The sequence below is a fragment of the Chaetura pelagica genome, unplaced genomic scaffold (assembly GCF_000747805.2).
Source record: "Chaetura pelagica isolate M959 unplaced genomic scaffold, ChaPel_1.0 scaffold104, whole genome shotgun sequence".
Classification (NCBI taxonomy): Eukaryota; Metazoa; Chordata; class Aves; order Apodiformes; family Apodidae; genus Chaetura; species Chaetura pelagica.
The window spans coordinates 8,889,132-8,904,590 of record NW_009953786.1 but is presented as its reverse complement, the minus strand read 5'-3'; the positions used below and the strand labels follow the sequence as shown (position 1 = coordinate 8,904,590).

At 44.3% G+C, this 15,459-nt stretch overlaps 1 protein-coding gene across 1 annotated transcript in view; it reads right to left on the bottom strand.

Moving 5' to 3' along the window:
- EDN1 (endothelin 1) overlaps positions 1 to 15,241 on the bottom strand; it is a 21,729-nt gene extending 6,488 nt beyond the window's left edge. The window contains exon 1 of the mRNA XM_010000988.1: positions 15,119 to 15,241. Coding sequence (XP_009999290.1) covers positions 15,119 to 15,241 — 123 coding nt within the window. The remainder of the gene's footprint in view (positions 1 to 15,118) is intronic.
- Between the last annotated feature and the right edge of the window lie 218 nt (positions 15,242 to 15,459).

The window sequence follows — 15,459 nt, the reverse complement described above, 5'->3', positions numbered from 1 at the left end:
AGTAATGCAAAAACAAATCTCTGTTCGGTTGCCAATGACCCGAGTGGGTCATTTCAGGCCAAGTGGACTTCCAAGTGAGGACGGGGGTTCCCCTAGAGAGGGGTAACCCCCTGACCCTTTCTTGGACATTGGGAGGTACCAGGCAGGTTTGTGCCCCGCAGGAATACCCTTTGGGAGTTTTGCCAAAGAACTAAGGTTGGCTCACTCCAAAGTTGTTTATAGTAGGAGTCTGGAACAGTAGGGGTTACGATAGGGGTCTTATAAAACAAGCAGAAGAGGACTAAGCTTGGGCTGGCAGTCAGTGTTTGCAGAATGGAAATACAAAATGGTGCACGATGGTACCAAGTCACGTACTCAGCAAGTCGTCCCGGCGCACACCAAGGCAGCTTGGCCCCAAAGGTGGGGAAGTTTGTGCTGTATTTGCACAGCTACCCATCTGGGGGAGGGTGGAAGTGGGAGCTGAAGCTGACTGCTCCTGCAAGCAGGCTTTTCCCCTCTTCACCTGGGGATATTTGGACAGCCACAGCTGAGACACTGTGTTTAGGGACTGAAGACTTAGCTGGCCAGCCAGGCTCTGGTCTTAATGTTCCAGCTGGAAAGGGCCACTGACTGAGTTTTCTAAAGGACATTTTGTATAGTGTCAGAAATGTGCAATGCCTGCTTATCAGCAAAACAATGAAAGGAGACTGTAAAACTGTGCCTTTCTGTATAGGGAACAAGGGGAGCAACATGCTGTGTTCTGCAGATTTGAAACACAATTCTCAATAAAGTGAAAGTTTCATAACTTGTCCCTTTACTTCACTCACCACCCCTGTTACACCTTAATTTCCTTTGAGGGGCTGTTCAATTCCCCTGTGCTCCTTCTTACATAAAAGGGGGGTGGGAGGGAGGGAATCCCCCTCCTCTCCTACATAACATGCAAATTAAAAAGCCCATAATTTAGGCTTTTTGCAAGTGACCTTACTCTCATCTGTCACTACCCAGCCTACAATGTAGGTAATTCCCTTTGCAGGTGTCAAGGTCATTAGGCAGACATACAGTTTCTGGAGAATTCACTTTCTTAATTTCTGTGCATTTCCAGTTAATGAGGTTTATCAAAGGATATATGTGTATGTGTCACACTATGCTTGTGGACCTTGTGCTGGGGAAAGGAAGAAGGTCATCCAGCAACTTCAGCCCCACATCCTCCCAGGTCCTTGCTCCACCTCAGTCCCATCAATGGTCATTTTCCTTCCATTTTCACTCAGCATACAAAACCCTATTTAAATTAGGGAGGAAGGAGGCATCTATAGGGTGCTTAGCACTGAACAACCATCATCAGATGAGAAAAAAAAGTGCTCTTCCAGACCATTCATGTCCTGGCACCAGGTGGCAGTGACTAGATACCTTTTAAAATAGAGATACCAAACCCAACATAGAACTCAAATAGAGAAAATCAACTTTGCTGAGCAAAGGTCGTGGTTTCCCGCAGGGCTATACTTCTTGTTACTAAAGATTCAGGTTTCAGAGATACTGTTGTGAAACCTTCCTCCCACTTATACTTTCTACAACAAGGAACTGGAAGTGTCAGGGAAATGTTTCACTGGAAGCCAAGCCAATTTTTAGATGACGGGAAACATTAGATGGGGAAAGGGAAAAGGTTTAAATAATCTGAGCACAAAGAATCCATGTAACTTTTAGGTGAGAGTTAACAGGAGTTTCCTCCCTACTTTTACCACATGTCTCTGGAAGTGGGAGAAAGAATGTCCACTTTTGAGACATGGGTGCTTGGTGGTGCTTGGCTGCTTGACTTGGGGTCAAGCTTGACTTGGGGTGCTTAACCCCAAGCTGCATACTGTGGCAGCTCCCCCTGTTCCCATCTTTTATCCTGTGTTGTGCAGCAGCAGCAAGCAGAATATTAGGAGCAAGGCAGAAGGTTAAGCTCTGTGGGTGTAACACAGGACAGGCAACCAGAGTCCTCTCTGCCAGGCCTTGCTTGGGTGACAGAGGTGACCCGCACTGCTGGGGGAGTGCCCTGCGTGGTGCCAGGAGGGCACCTCAGCTGCAGGCTCAGCTGGGTGGTTATTTCTGCTGTGGTAGCTCTGGATCTTGCACTACTTTTGGTGCACTTGCTCTCAGAGGTCCCAAAGGATCTCAGTCTCTAGCTCTTCTGCATTATCAACAGCTTCCACTGTGGTGCTTAACTTGGGATTTCATGTTTTTTTAACTGACCTGTATTTTTCTCAGGTCGCTGACAATATTGTTAGAAGTTACAAGGCCAAAACCTCATTCTGGCCCAGAAAATCTCAAATTGCTGAAGCCTGGGGAAGTATTCTGGAGAAGGAGCCTTGTGTCTTATTCCTGTGCTCTTGCAGACATGTCCACCATTGGCCACGTCAGACACAAATTGCTGGGCTGGTTAGTCTGATCCCATGGGACTGCCATATATTCTCACAGCTATGCTTGGACCCTAAGCTTGTTTTGGAAAAAAAATAAAATAAAATAAAATTCTGCATGGTCTTCAGCTCCATTTCATCAGTCAAGCTCCAAATACAAGTAGTATGAATTCTATCTTCTAGAAGTGTGAAAAGATTACATGTGTCCATAATCAGCCTGGAGTATGCAAGTAAGAGTTTAGCTGTAGTAAGGATTATCATAAATAAATACAAGAGATGACTGCAAAAACAGCAACAGAAGGGTTTAGTGAGGAAAAGGAAAATACAGAACAGAAACTGTCACTTGTAGAAGACCAGATCTGGTTCCGTATACAAGCCCTTCTAAGAATACAGCAGCATATGACAGAATGCTTATTTGCAAATAACAGTTAGTGGAAAATGTGCTTTATGAGGTTTGTTTACTTATTTCTTGGCAAGTCTGGCTTGCAAGGAATTCAATCCCAAAGCATCCAATTAGAAAATCTTCCAGAGCAAATCACTAAGAGCAGTGCACAGCTCTCTGATCTTCATGCTCCTATCAATAGTTTCTTTCAGAGTTTCATGTTCTTTCATAAATGCCACTTTCCCATAGCTTTGGAAAAGAATGAATAATTTAGGCAAAGAATGAATAATACCATCCCCATGTGCAGAGTTGGGAATCGAAGCAAGGAGGCCAGTACTGATACTGTCAAACTGCTATGGGTTCTGAATTAGATGAACATCTTAGTTCCCCTGGTGTCCAGATTGCTCTCCAGACTGTGGAAAGGGGCCTAAAGTGCTGACAGTCCTAAATTTAGACACCATGCTCCTCTTAATGTCTAGATTCAGCTGGGTATGAATCCAAGTCAGTGACTTGCCCAGGGTCCCATGAGAAATTACTGTGGGGTAGAGGAATTATCTGAGTTTCTCAAAGCTGTGTCCTGTATCCTGCCTGCTGCATTATTATTAGTTCTCTCCAGTACACAGAGGTTTGCTTCTCAAAACTGACTCAATTTGGCTGTTTTGATTTGTCCGTCTCTTGGATTTCGTGTTGTCTTGCTCAGAAAAGGCATTTGCAAGATGTTCATTTCTTGCAGCTCACTCAAATATGCTTCTTTGAATTAATGAATTAAATATACTTTTCATGCCTTTTTCATCACTTGCTCCACCTTGGAATGAGATTGTCTCCAAAGACTCAAGTTAGTAGATTTCTGAGATCTAGCTGTCTCTATCCTTTCCTGAGTGCATAAGAGCCCTGCTGAAATGAAGTTAATTAGTAAATGCATTGTTCCAAGAGTGGTGTTGAGCTTTCTTTATGGCACAGTCCTTTTACTGCAATACGTAGCCTGCCTGTGATTGTTTTGCCACCTCCATTTTGAGCCTGGGGTTAGATGAGTGGTCTTCTCAGTTCCACTGTTTTCTTTGTGAGAGAAATGAGCATGTATCAGGCAGCACCATGACTTTAGATGCACCCTGAGCTGTAGGTACAGGTCTGGTTTTCTTGCTTGCATGTTCCAGATACTTGCTTTGCTCCCAGATCTGCTAGCACTATGGTTCTGTGCATCATTGCTTGGAAAGTGGATAGGAAAGTAGCCTGTAGCCTGGTATGAACCAGTGCTCCTGGCATTAAAGATCTACTCATTTTCCATTTCATGGATGATGGATGATGAAGGGAGTGGAACATCTCCCTTATGAGGAAAGGCTGAGGGAACTGGGTCTCTTTAGCTTGGAGAAAAGGAGACTGAGGGGTGACCTCATCAATGTTTACAAATATGTAAGGGGTGAGTGTCAGGGGGACGGAGTTAGGCTTTTCTCAGTGATGACCAGTGATAGGACAAGGGGTAATGGGTGTAAATTGGAGCATAGGAGGTTCAAGGTGAATATCCGAAATTTTTTTTTTACTGTGAGAGTGACAGAGCCCTGGGACAGGCTGCCCAGGGAGGTTGTGGAGTCTCCTTCACTGGAGACATTCAAAACCCACCTGGACACGTTCCTGTGTGATGTGCTCTGGGTGACCCTGCTCTGGCAGGGGGGTTGGACTAGATGATCTTTCGAGGTCCCTTCCAACCCCTAAGATTCTATGATTCTATGATTCAACAGATGCTTCTGGGTTTTTTGTTTGTTTGGTTGGGTTTTGCTGTTTTGTTTGTTTGTTTTGGTTTTGACTGGGGCATACTTTGCCTGTGAAACAAATGAATGCTGACTGCCTCTCTTCAGCTGCAGTTCCAAGTCTTTATCTGCCCTTGTTTCTCCCTAGAGAGGAGAGCTTTGTGAGGAAACATTGCATTAAATATGCTCCAGCTGTTTCTTGCACCCAGTCTTAGCTTGGATAAGTTACACCAGAAGCTGTCACAGGGAAGAAGCTGTAGGTAAATTACAATAAACAAAAATGAAATAAAATTCATAAACTGTTCTTATTTTTCAAGGAACATTAAGAGGGACACCCTCTTATTTTTCAAGCAATGTATACGCATTAAAGTATCTACTCTGTGTTTGAGGTAAAACCTGGACCACACAGGTCCAGGGGTTGTTATGGCAATTACTCACTGGTGACACTGACAAGAAGGAGATTTTGTTGCCTGTCAGGGACAGGAAAACAGGAACAGCAGCTTGAGAATCATGATGCCCCAGCACTGAGCTAAGATCACCTTATATTCACCACGTCCTTACTTCAGTTGCAGGAATGAGCCTGTTGTCAAGTGTGCAAGCAGCTGGTTGCATTGGCACTGCCACCAGCACACAGGAAAAGTGCCTGGAAAACGTGCAGAGGTGAGAAACCACTGAAGAGGAAGGGACAATGTATAACTCCAGGTTCCTGTCAGCAGCTAAAAACCCAAAATGCCTAGCAGGGCTGTATGTTGATATTTGCCATATATGACATAACGCCCATAGGAATGAGGCCAGTTTTTTTGGCTGCTTTACTAAACATCCTTGAGGCATGTCTCTATTAGGAATTTTTCACCAGCCATTTCCATTTTGGCTGAGTTTGGACCACAGGGAACCTCTCTGCAAGCTTGCTGCCTGCAAGCGGGCCTTTCCTTGTTGCCTTTCCACACAGATTTACTTGCTAGGAGGAAAAAAATAAATAAATAAGGCAATGAGGATTCCTCAGTTTCCTGTAGGTGTTCAGCATAACGGTTGTAGCTGTTCAGCTGAAGTGCTGGAAGCCTCAGGAGGAAAGGTACCACATGGGGCTGTTGCTCTGGTGGGCTGGAGCAGCACAGTGCAAAGCGAACGCAGGGCGGTGATTTGAAAAGATAGGTCATGGGTGATGAAGGCTTTTCCCACTGTTACTACTGGTGTTGCACATACAGAAGAACACTCACTGTCCTTTGACTAATCCTGTTCGGATCAGCTGGCTCTGAATTGTAGTTATTCTGTTACCATCAGTGTAACTGTATGTGAGCAGCTATTGCCTTAAGAATGCTGTCATTTCCCCAATATCTATCGTCTCTTCATAGTTTTTAATGACATCTTCTTCTTACTTAAAGACAAACATATTTGACCTTTCCTAACAGGAAACTCTAAAGCTGTAGTATTGGTTTCAATTTCAACAGACACAGACAGGAACAGCTGTTTCTTACCCTGGGTTAGGAATGAACCTTTTGAAAATAGGAACTGTATGTACCACACAGTACAGTTCTAGCCATCAGCTGACAGAGCAAAGGAATTTTCCTTGAGTTCTTGCAAATATAAAAGATTTTCTGAAAAGTTAAGCTAGTTTCAGATGAAAAGGAGTAGAAGCAGTTTGGTTTTAGTGTAAGAGGACAGAATGGTAAGGAGGATGTCAACTTCACTGAACCACAGTTTAGCATTTTATTTTTTTGTACGTTTCAGCAGTGAGTTATCCATATAGTTTTGTTCCTACTTTTAAAAATGGCTTTAAAATCATACTTTCTCTAGAGCAACAAAGCTTAATTAAAAGAAAGTCCAAACCAAACACAAGGACAACAAGTGCATGATTCAAAGGCCTCATTTCTCAAGGTGCTTCCCTCCTGACACTACATTTTTTTAAACTTTCTCCAGCCACCAGTGACCAGAACCAGCTTTTCCCAGAAGAGCTGGCACTAAATTTGAAAATGTTTTATTCTGTGTAATGTACAAAAGAAATAAAAAGTGTTACTTCCTGTGCTGATACTTGCTCTTTCAACAGGGCCATATGAGGCAGCTTAAAGCTTTGTCTATTTATTTGCAGCTTTCTTGCTTTCCAGGCAAAGTGGAAGTAAAAGGCAACAAGGCAAAGTGACCCTCTCAGACCCCACTTATCTTCACAGGAAACCAGTTCAGGATTAGACAAGGCAGAAATCCCCACTTCCTTTTTCTAGAGAAATTACACTATCTGTTAATTAACAAATGCTTTTTCATTTTCAATTACTGCCCTTTTTAGAAGAAAAGGAGGAGGCAGAGCACCTGCTTTTTGCTGCAGTTACTGTTCAGTTTTTCCATTCTGTCACTTCTCTCCCCATAATATCAGTTATGATACTCAAATGAAAATAGCATCCTGTTTTTCTTGCAATTTGTTTGGGATTGTGTAAGATATTCCTTACAATGAGAAAGTGGGATTTTCAACACTGGTAGGAAAGAGAGATTTTTACTGGAAGCAATTATCTTCAGCCAAGAGCTTTCTTGCTGCACCCGTGCCACCACAGGCATATGTGCTGTACAGAAAATAAACCTGTGGAAACTCAGCTGGAGTAAATCAGCTGGCTTCTCAGACCTTGCAAATGGCACTGTGCTATGAGAAATTCTGAGAAATAATCAACCAGGGCTTGCTCAGCTTGAGAGCTTATTTGAGTGGAGGGCATTTATCTTGTCTTAGGAGGTTTAATCTTCGTCTAAGAGGCTTCTGGAAATACTAATTTTTTCCCCCATTCTGCTCTGTAAGAGGTGTGGTTCTCTCACCACAAGGATTTAGTGACCCTTTCAACATGTCTGGGGATATTAGAAATATTACACAGGATCTTAAAGATGGCCATTGGCATTTCTTGACAGTTTCTTCCTGGACAAGGGAGGCCAGGTGCAGAAAAATACCAACCTGGAGACACAGATAGATCCAGGGCTAATCTCCAGCTAGTGATACAGTTACTATTGTGGAGAGCTACTTCGTTATAGTAACAAACTTCAGTGAGGCAATAAACTTAATGACACATATCCTATGGCATAAAACAAAACCAACTCTGCCTTCATAGACCTAGCAATTATTTTTTAAGTTCCCACTTGAGAGAGACCAGCAACAGGTTTATGGTGGAAAAAAAAAAGGCTGCAAAAAGGAGAAGGATAAGCTGGAAAGAAGGAAATGAGAAGGTGGGAGAAAGTTAAGGCGTATGGACCTGTTTTCTGAAGGAACTTGTTCCCCAGGTTATGGAGAATAGATCTGAATGCAAGGAGAGGAGCCCAGGAGGTTCAGAGCAGGGAATTGATACCTCAGCTCAGCATCAAGGTACCAAAGACAATGACTTGCATGAGGAGAAGAAAGAAAAAAGAAAGAAAAAAGAAAAGAAAAGAAAAGAAAAGAAAAGAAAAGACAAAAGAAAAGAAAAGACAAGAAAAGAAAAGAAAAGAAAAGAAAAGAAAAGAAAAGAAAAGAAAAGAAAAGAAAAGAAAGAAGGAAGGAAGGAAGGAAGGAAGGAAGGAAGGAAGGAAGGAAGGAAGGAAGGAAGGAAGGAAGGAAGGAAGGAAGGAAGGAAGGAAGGAAGGAAGGAAGGAAGGAAGGAAGGAAGGAAGGAAGGAAGGAAGGAAGGAAGGAAGGAAGGAAGGAAGGAAGGAAGGAAGGAAGGAAGGAAGGAAGGAAGGAAGGAAGGAAGGAAGGAAGGAAGGAAGGAAGGAAGGAAGGAAGGAAGGAAGGAAGGAAGGAAGGAAGGAAGGAAGGAAGGAAGGAAGGAAGGAAGGAAGGAAGGAAGGAAGGAAGGAAGGAAGGAAGAAAGAAAGAAAGAAAGAAAGAAAGGAAGAAAGGAAGAAAGGAAGAAAGGAAGAAAGGAAGAAAGGAAGAAAGGAAGAAAGAAAGAAAGAAAGAAAGAAAGAAAGAAAGAAAGAAAGAAAGAAAGAAAGAAAGAAAGAAAGAAAGAAAGAAAGAAAGAAAGAAAGAAAGAAAGAAAGAAAGAAAGAAAGAAAGAAAGAAAGAAAGAAAGAAAGAAAGAAAGAAAGAAAGAAAGAAAGAAAGAAAGAAAGAAAGAAAGAAAGAAAGAAAGAAAGAAAGAAAGAAAGAAAGAAAGAAAGAAAGAAAGAAAGAAAGAAAGAAAGAAAGAAAGAAAGAAAGAAAGAAAGAAAGAAAGAAAGAAAGAAAGAAAGAAAGAAAGAAAGAAAGAAAGAAAGAAAGAAAGAAAGAAAGAAAGAAAGAAAGAAAGAAAGAAAGAAAGAAAGAAAGAAAGAAAGAAAGAAAGAAGAAGGGAAGGAGCTCTTGCCCTCAGTAGTTCTATAATCCTGGGCCATTCTGGGCTGGAGAGGCTGCTCAGCTCCTCGGGACTAAAAGGCTGTGCTGTTGTGGATGAAGACAACAAGCAACTGTGAAAAACTGCATTTCTTTAATGGCTGAGGCTTTTGCCAAAACAAAACCAAACAAACAAAAAATCGCCTAAAATAAGTTACTAGTAAACTTAGTCTGGATCCTGCCCGGGTTATGGAGATGTCCCAGTTAAGAGTCCCACTGGACTCTTTTTCTGGTGGGCTGAATTTCCCCTCCCGGCCCCTCTGCCTGCAGCCTGCCCCCTCGGAGGACTTCCAGGCTTGCAGTTACGGTTCAAACTAACCCACTTGTTTAGCTAAAACAAGGAAAAAGGGAACGCCGAGGCTTTCGTTTCCGGATAGGCAGGTCACTGCACCTTCCCCGTGGCAGGGAAGGGCTGGAGCCGGGACGGGAGCATCCCCGGCAGCCTCAGTACGGCCCGCGGGCCTCTAGGTGGTGCCTGGCTCCAGGGTTTGGTGCCCGGAGCCGGGAATGGCAGCCTCGGGCAGGGATTTGTCCGGCAAGGGGAGCCAGGAGCCGCGTTACCCTCCGTGCCCTTGCCGGGGTGGCCGAGGGAGGCCGTGCCGAGCCCTTCTCACCCAAGAATTGCTAGAAAAAGTGTCTTTGCTGTAGGCTGAGGAGCCGCAAGTGGAAGCAGAGGGACCCCCCGCAGCAAGAGATGCTTCTGCGGGTCATCGAGACCCCACGTACAGTCTTCATCTAGAGCTGACTGAGGCCCTTCCAGGCCCCTAATCCCAAAGAAAGCCATCAGTCGCTTTGGAACTGCTGAAAAGCCCTGCCCTCTAGGGAACTGGTGTCTCTAAGGATATGTAACCACGTTTATACCTTCAGATTGAAGTGTCTGAAGAGAAAAAGAAAATGGGACAGGCTCATGGGTCATCAGTGGGAGCAGATGCCTAGTTCTTTCCTGCTCTCCCTGTTTTTGCTAAGCTGGGCTGTGTTAAAAGCCTGTGTGGGAGGCAGGGGCAACTCCTGGAAACGTGTGGAGCAAAAGATGCCTGTAAATGATGCAGAGCTGTTCCCTATCCTCAAGTGTGAGGAAATGCAGTGCCAGAGATTGGAAATGGAAGGGTATACTTGAGTTTGTTAGGTGTGGAAAAAAACAGTTGTTGGTATTTCTCTTTACACCTTTGAGGTGAGGAACATCAACCAGGGATGTTCACAGCCCAGCCCTTCATTGTGTCTCCTCCTTTTCCACTGTGTAGCCAGGAAGTAGAACACACCCTCTGTTTTGAAGCGAACTGTTAGGTACACACAACCATGCAGTCAAAATTGAACCTGACATGGCTGAGACAGCCCCAACTCCCACCTACTGCTCACAATGCTTTCCTGTGTGTCCCCCTCACGCTGGAATAACACAGCTTCCAGACTCCTACCTAGGGCAGATGGAAGCAGTCTTGAAATACTTGCTGTTTTCTTTCCCTCTATGCCTTTCTCTTGAGAGGAATGACAGTGCCCTGCATTTAGTATGGGGTGGAAGAATTTGCCTTTGGGCTTCCTCCTTGCCCCTGCAGGTTTCCATGCACTTAAATCTAATGGGGAAGCAAACCTGGGACAAAAGGGGAGGTGCTGTCACAGCTTGAGGGGGATCTGAGAAGGGTCATCACACCAGTTCATCCCTGAAGCAGGACGTGCCCAGCGAGAGGAAGGGAAACATCTCTGACACACACTGTTCTCCTGAACAGGCTAAAGGATTAGTCCTTGGATTTGTTTTTCAGATGATCCCATGCTAACAGCTTTGGGTGGATTTGGGCTGACTTCTCGATGTTGAGTCCTTTGACCTTTTTAATCCTTCTGAAATAACCTATTCCTTCTCCTCCCCCTAACTCCCAATCCTGCCAGATCGTTTTTTGTTGTTTTTTTGTCGTTTTTTTTTCTTGGACATGTTTTGAGAGCTTGCAGCAGCTTTTCTGGTAGGCTGAGTAATTAGATGGCAGCTCTGTCTCCTTCCTCCCACTGGCCTGTACCTGAGGCTACATGTAATCTCAGGGTGCTCCTTTGATGAGTGTGTTAGACTTCCAGTTTGAAAATGTTTCAGTGCTAAATCCAATTTTAGTCTTTTATAAAAATAATAAGGAATACATCTGACTTCTTTTCCCCTATTTTAACTTCTTCGTTCCTCACTGTAGCTGGTAGGCCCAAAGGGTTGTTACGAAGTTCTAAAAGAGAAAGGAAAGAAACCTGAAAAAAAGGAAATTACAGCTGGTAACTGAGGCCAGATACAGCTGTGGTGTGGATGGTATAAGAAGGAAAAGGAGAAAGCTGGAGAGGGCCTGAGGATGAGATGGCTGTGGAGGTGGTCACACAATTCAGATGAAGTATCTTATGGACCTGAGTCGTGGGGAAGATGCAGAACCTCCACTGCAAATGTGGTCACTAAAAGCTGCATGGGGTTACATTTTATAGTCCCAGGTTCAACTCACAACATTTTGAAGCTTTGTCATGGAGTTACACTGTGACTCTTAAAACACTTCTTTCCGTAGGTTCCATTTCCCTTCCTGCCCCTCTTCCATGGTGCTGACCCGTGTGGAGGGGAGGGGAGCCGTGGCAGGGAAGAGCCCCAGCTGGACACAGGGGCTGTGCCTTCTTGTGCACCCACTGCCTGATGGCAACAGGTGACCACCCTGTGATTGCCCTGGAGTCATCCCATGTGGAGGGACAGCTGTCCCGAGCTTTGCAGAACCTTCCAGAAGGAGCAGTGGCACATGTGAAAGGTGCTCCCATCACAGACTGGCTGCAAGCAGAGCTGTGAGAGACGTGGCTGGATCCCAGAGTGGTGATTTCTCTCCTGTGCTCTTTTTTTGTCCTTCTTTCATTCTTCTTCATATCTTTTCTCTTACTCTAAACAATCTGGTGGTGTAAAGTTGGGATACGTTCTAGGGCTTGAATAGTTGTGTGTTGTTGTACAGTTTGGGTATGTAATTCTGTTAAAATTGTGGTGAGTAATTTCTCTCCTCCTCCTCTTTTCCTTCGATTAATTAATTTGCAACAATAACAAAAGTTTTCCTAAAATAATATACCCACTCTATAAGTAACATAACTGGTTGGTTGGTGTCAGAGACATTCAGAACCTGCCTTGACACGTTCTTGTGTGAGCTAATTTAGGGGATCCTGCTCTGACAAGGGAGTTGGACTAAATGATCTCCAGAGGTCCCTTCCAACCCCTAACATTCTGTGATTCTGTATTTCTGTGTGATTCTGTGATCCTTAGTTCCTGTTATGAAGGGCCCTTATGCACCTCCTTCCTCACACTCTGGGCCTTACAGACTCCTCTTACAGCCCGAAAGTCATTCCTGCCATACTGGGACTGGTTTCCCTTTCTTCTGTGCTGGTCTAAGTCTGAACACACCAAAGCCTACAGAGGCTGTACAGGAAGCACAGAAGAGAATATAGCTGTGTGGTTCCTTAAGACAGGCTCTGGTGTACATACCCCTGCTGTTTGTTCCTAAATCTAACAGAAGAGGTTTCCTTACGTTGCATCTGAGTGGAGCTCAGATGTGTTTGGTGCCATTAGTAACAGAGCAATAAACCAGACGTCTTTCCTGTCCAGAGGGAAAACTAAACAGGGACCTGAATGCTAAATTCAGTTTTCAACTTTATTGTGATATTGTTTCTGGTTTGGATGTTTTCTGAGCTTCGGTTTTAGAGGTTTTCAAAATTATATCCGAAACGTCCATGTTCACCCAGAAATTGAGTGAATTCAGGGGAAACAACAGGTCTCTGAACAACTGTTACTTTGGTTTTGACGCTTCAGAGGATCTTATTAAAATAATAAATTTCCATAGGAACTGCTACTGCAGCACTTCCAGTTGTTTTTTTTCAAGGGGGCAGTTAGGCAAGGTCTGCTGGATGATATCAGCACATCTGGGCAGCTTGGAGACTGGGGAGTTTTTAGGAAAGAAGAAACAAACAGAAAAGAAACTTGAGGTTTTCTCAGCTTAGGCCGGGTAGTGGGTCTTGGAGACAGAACTGCAAAGTCTGCCAGCCCCAGGAGGGCCCTGCCTGACTCTGCTGTCCAAAAGGTCACGGAATTTGTCAGCCATCACAGACAGCAAGTAGATACTGATTGATGCAGTAGGGAGTGCAAGGCCAAGCACTAAATGCCTACATCATAGCTACAGTTTATATGTATGCTTTTGGGGATCTGCAGAGGGAGGGTTTGTTCCCCCTCTTGCCTAAGAACTGCTGCACAGCAGGCAGCTGCTGGATGCATTGGAGCAACTTCTGCTCAGTCCTGCTCATAGGAAAGCCATGGGATGCAGCATGCAGGGGGAGTGGAGCCTGCAGCGATGCTTGCACTTTACAGATACCACTTTGCAATTGTGATCTTTTTTACATCTCTAGATACAAGCAAGGGCAGCAGCTACTTGTTCTGTAGTTGAGACTCTTGCACCACACAGAACTGTAACATCCCTATCAGGTTCATAGGATGCCAGGACCTGAGTGATGGTGCATACATAAGCTCCTCTGGCCTTCTGGTAAAAGCAGATCTGCTCGTTCAAGTAAAAGTTCCTGAAAGGGCTGCAGAGGGAAAAAACAAATTGCTTTGGTTTAAGCTTCTGCACACATCTTCATAATATAACGGTTTTTCAATAAAGCCACCTCTTAAAGACATATTTAGAGGTCAAATATTAGTGGATAATCCATGTCTTCAAATGTAATTAAAAGCACTGATACAAAACAGCTTCTGTGCAGAAAGTTCCTGTGCCTGACTAAACTTTCAGGAGCTGGTCATTACTCTCACTCATAGAGTTGCTTAGATTGTGTTGATTCATAATCCTCTGTAAGAGAAAAATCAATGCTGGAGTGCTTTGCTTGTATAACAACAGACATTAGTGAGCCTGGAGTGCCTCTTCAATGAGGTAATACCAAGCAGTTAAAACATGTAGAGAGAGCCTCCTGAATTCATTATGAATCAATGTTCATCCTTTTAATATTCTTGCTTATGAGGAAACTTCTATATGGCTGGCCTTTTTCTCTGCCAGTTTACCTCCTTCTTGGTCTTTGTGCTCATTCCTTGGTGCTCCCCCAATGCAAGTTGTTGGAGGGGGTTACAGCAGAACAGCCTGTTGATCAGATCTGCATCAACTAAGTTGTATAGATTCATAGAATCGTGGAGTGGTTAAGGTTTAAAGAGACCTTAAAGGTCATCAGCTTCCAAGCGCCCTGCTATGAGCAGGGGCACCTCACACTAGACCAGTCTGCACAAGCCTCATTCATCCTGGCCTTAAACACCTCCAGGGAGGCGGCTCCCACAAACTCCCTGGACAACCTATTCCAGCACCTTTCTACCCTCATGGTGATGAATTTCTTCCTCATGTGTAACCTGAATCTCCCCTCTTTCAGTTTAAAACCATTACCTCTTGTCCTATCACTACCCTCTCTGGTGAAAAGCCCCTCCCCAGCTTTCCTGTAGGACTCTTCAAGTACTGGAAGGAGCTATAAGGTCTCCCTGGAGCCTTCTCTTCTCTAGGCTGAACAGCCCCAACTCTCTCAGCCTGTCTTCACAGCAGAGGTGCTCCACCCCTCTGAGCATCTTTGTGGCCCTTCTCTGGACCCTCTTCAACAGGTCTATATCTTTCCTGTGCTGAGGGCACCAGAGCTGTACACAGTATTCCAGGTGGGGTCTCACCAGAGCAGAGCAGAGGGGCAGAATCACCTCCCTGGCCCTGCTGGCTACACTTCTTTTGATGCAGCCCAGGATGTGTTTGGCTCTCTGGGCTCCAGCACACACTGGCAGCTCATGTCCAGCTTCTCATCTACTACCACCCTGAAGTCCTTCTCCTCAGGACTGGTCTCTAGCCATTCTCCCCCCAGCCTGAATTTGTGCCAGCCTTAATTCAACAGTAAGGTACCTACACGTAGAAGAAGAAAGCAAGAGGGAATGACTTATATCCCTCACAACAATGAAAATTACAATTTGTTAGCAGTACCAGCAGTATGACAACAATCTGCCCCTTTCTCTGATGGTTTCAGCTGGCCTGACCTGGGCATGCCTGTTAACTTCCTTCATGGTTTTCCAGATGGCTTTCTGGGGATAAAGTGCTTTGGCAGGAGTTGGTAAAGCAGATAATTTAACTCACTACCTTGTGAAAAATAAGGAGTTCAGGAGCAAGTGATGGTAAATCATGGTCCCTCTTTAAAGGCCATGTCTGTATGTTAGGACTTCTCACTCTGTACTCTCACTGGAAAAGACCTTAGCAGAAGCACAATTATTTTTTGAAAGTATAACTAATCTCAGCAGAATAACCTGTGCCTGTACCCCATGTGCTACAATTGTGTCTACTCCAGGTACTTTTTGTAGTGTAGCTGCACCATTCACCAGCCATATCTCCTGGCAAACGCTGTCCTTCAGAACTGCCATCAGGAAAAATATAGGACACATGCCTGATCTCCTGTTCTGCTTTTCATAGGCCACTCTAACTGCACTCTGCCTCAGTCCAGTTTCTTACTAACCAAGGTGTAGGAAGCTTATGCTGCTCAACTTTTTGACAAATCAAATGCATGCTGAAAATTGGTACCTGATGTAGTAATTGCATTGCAAGTTTTCTTGCATGTTTACTATGGGTTGAGGTATTTGATTATTTACAGAGGATTAAATAC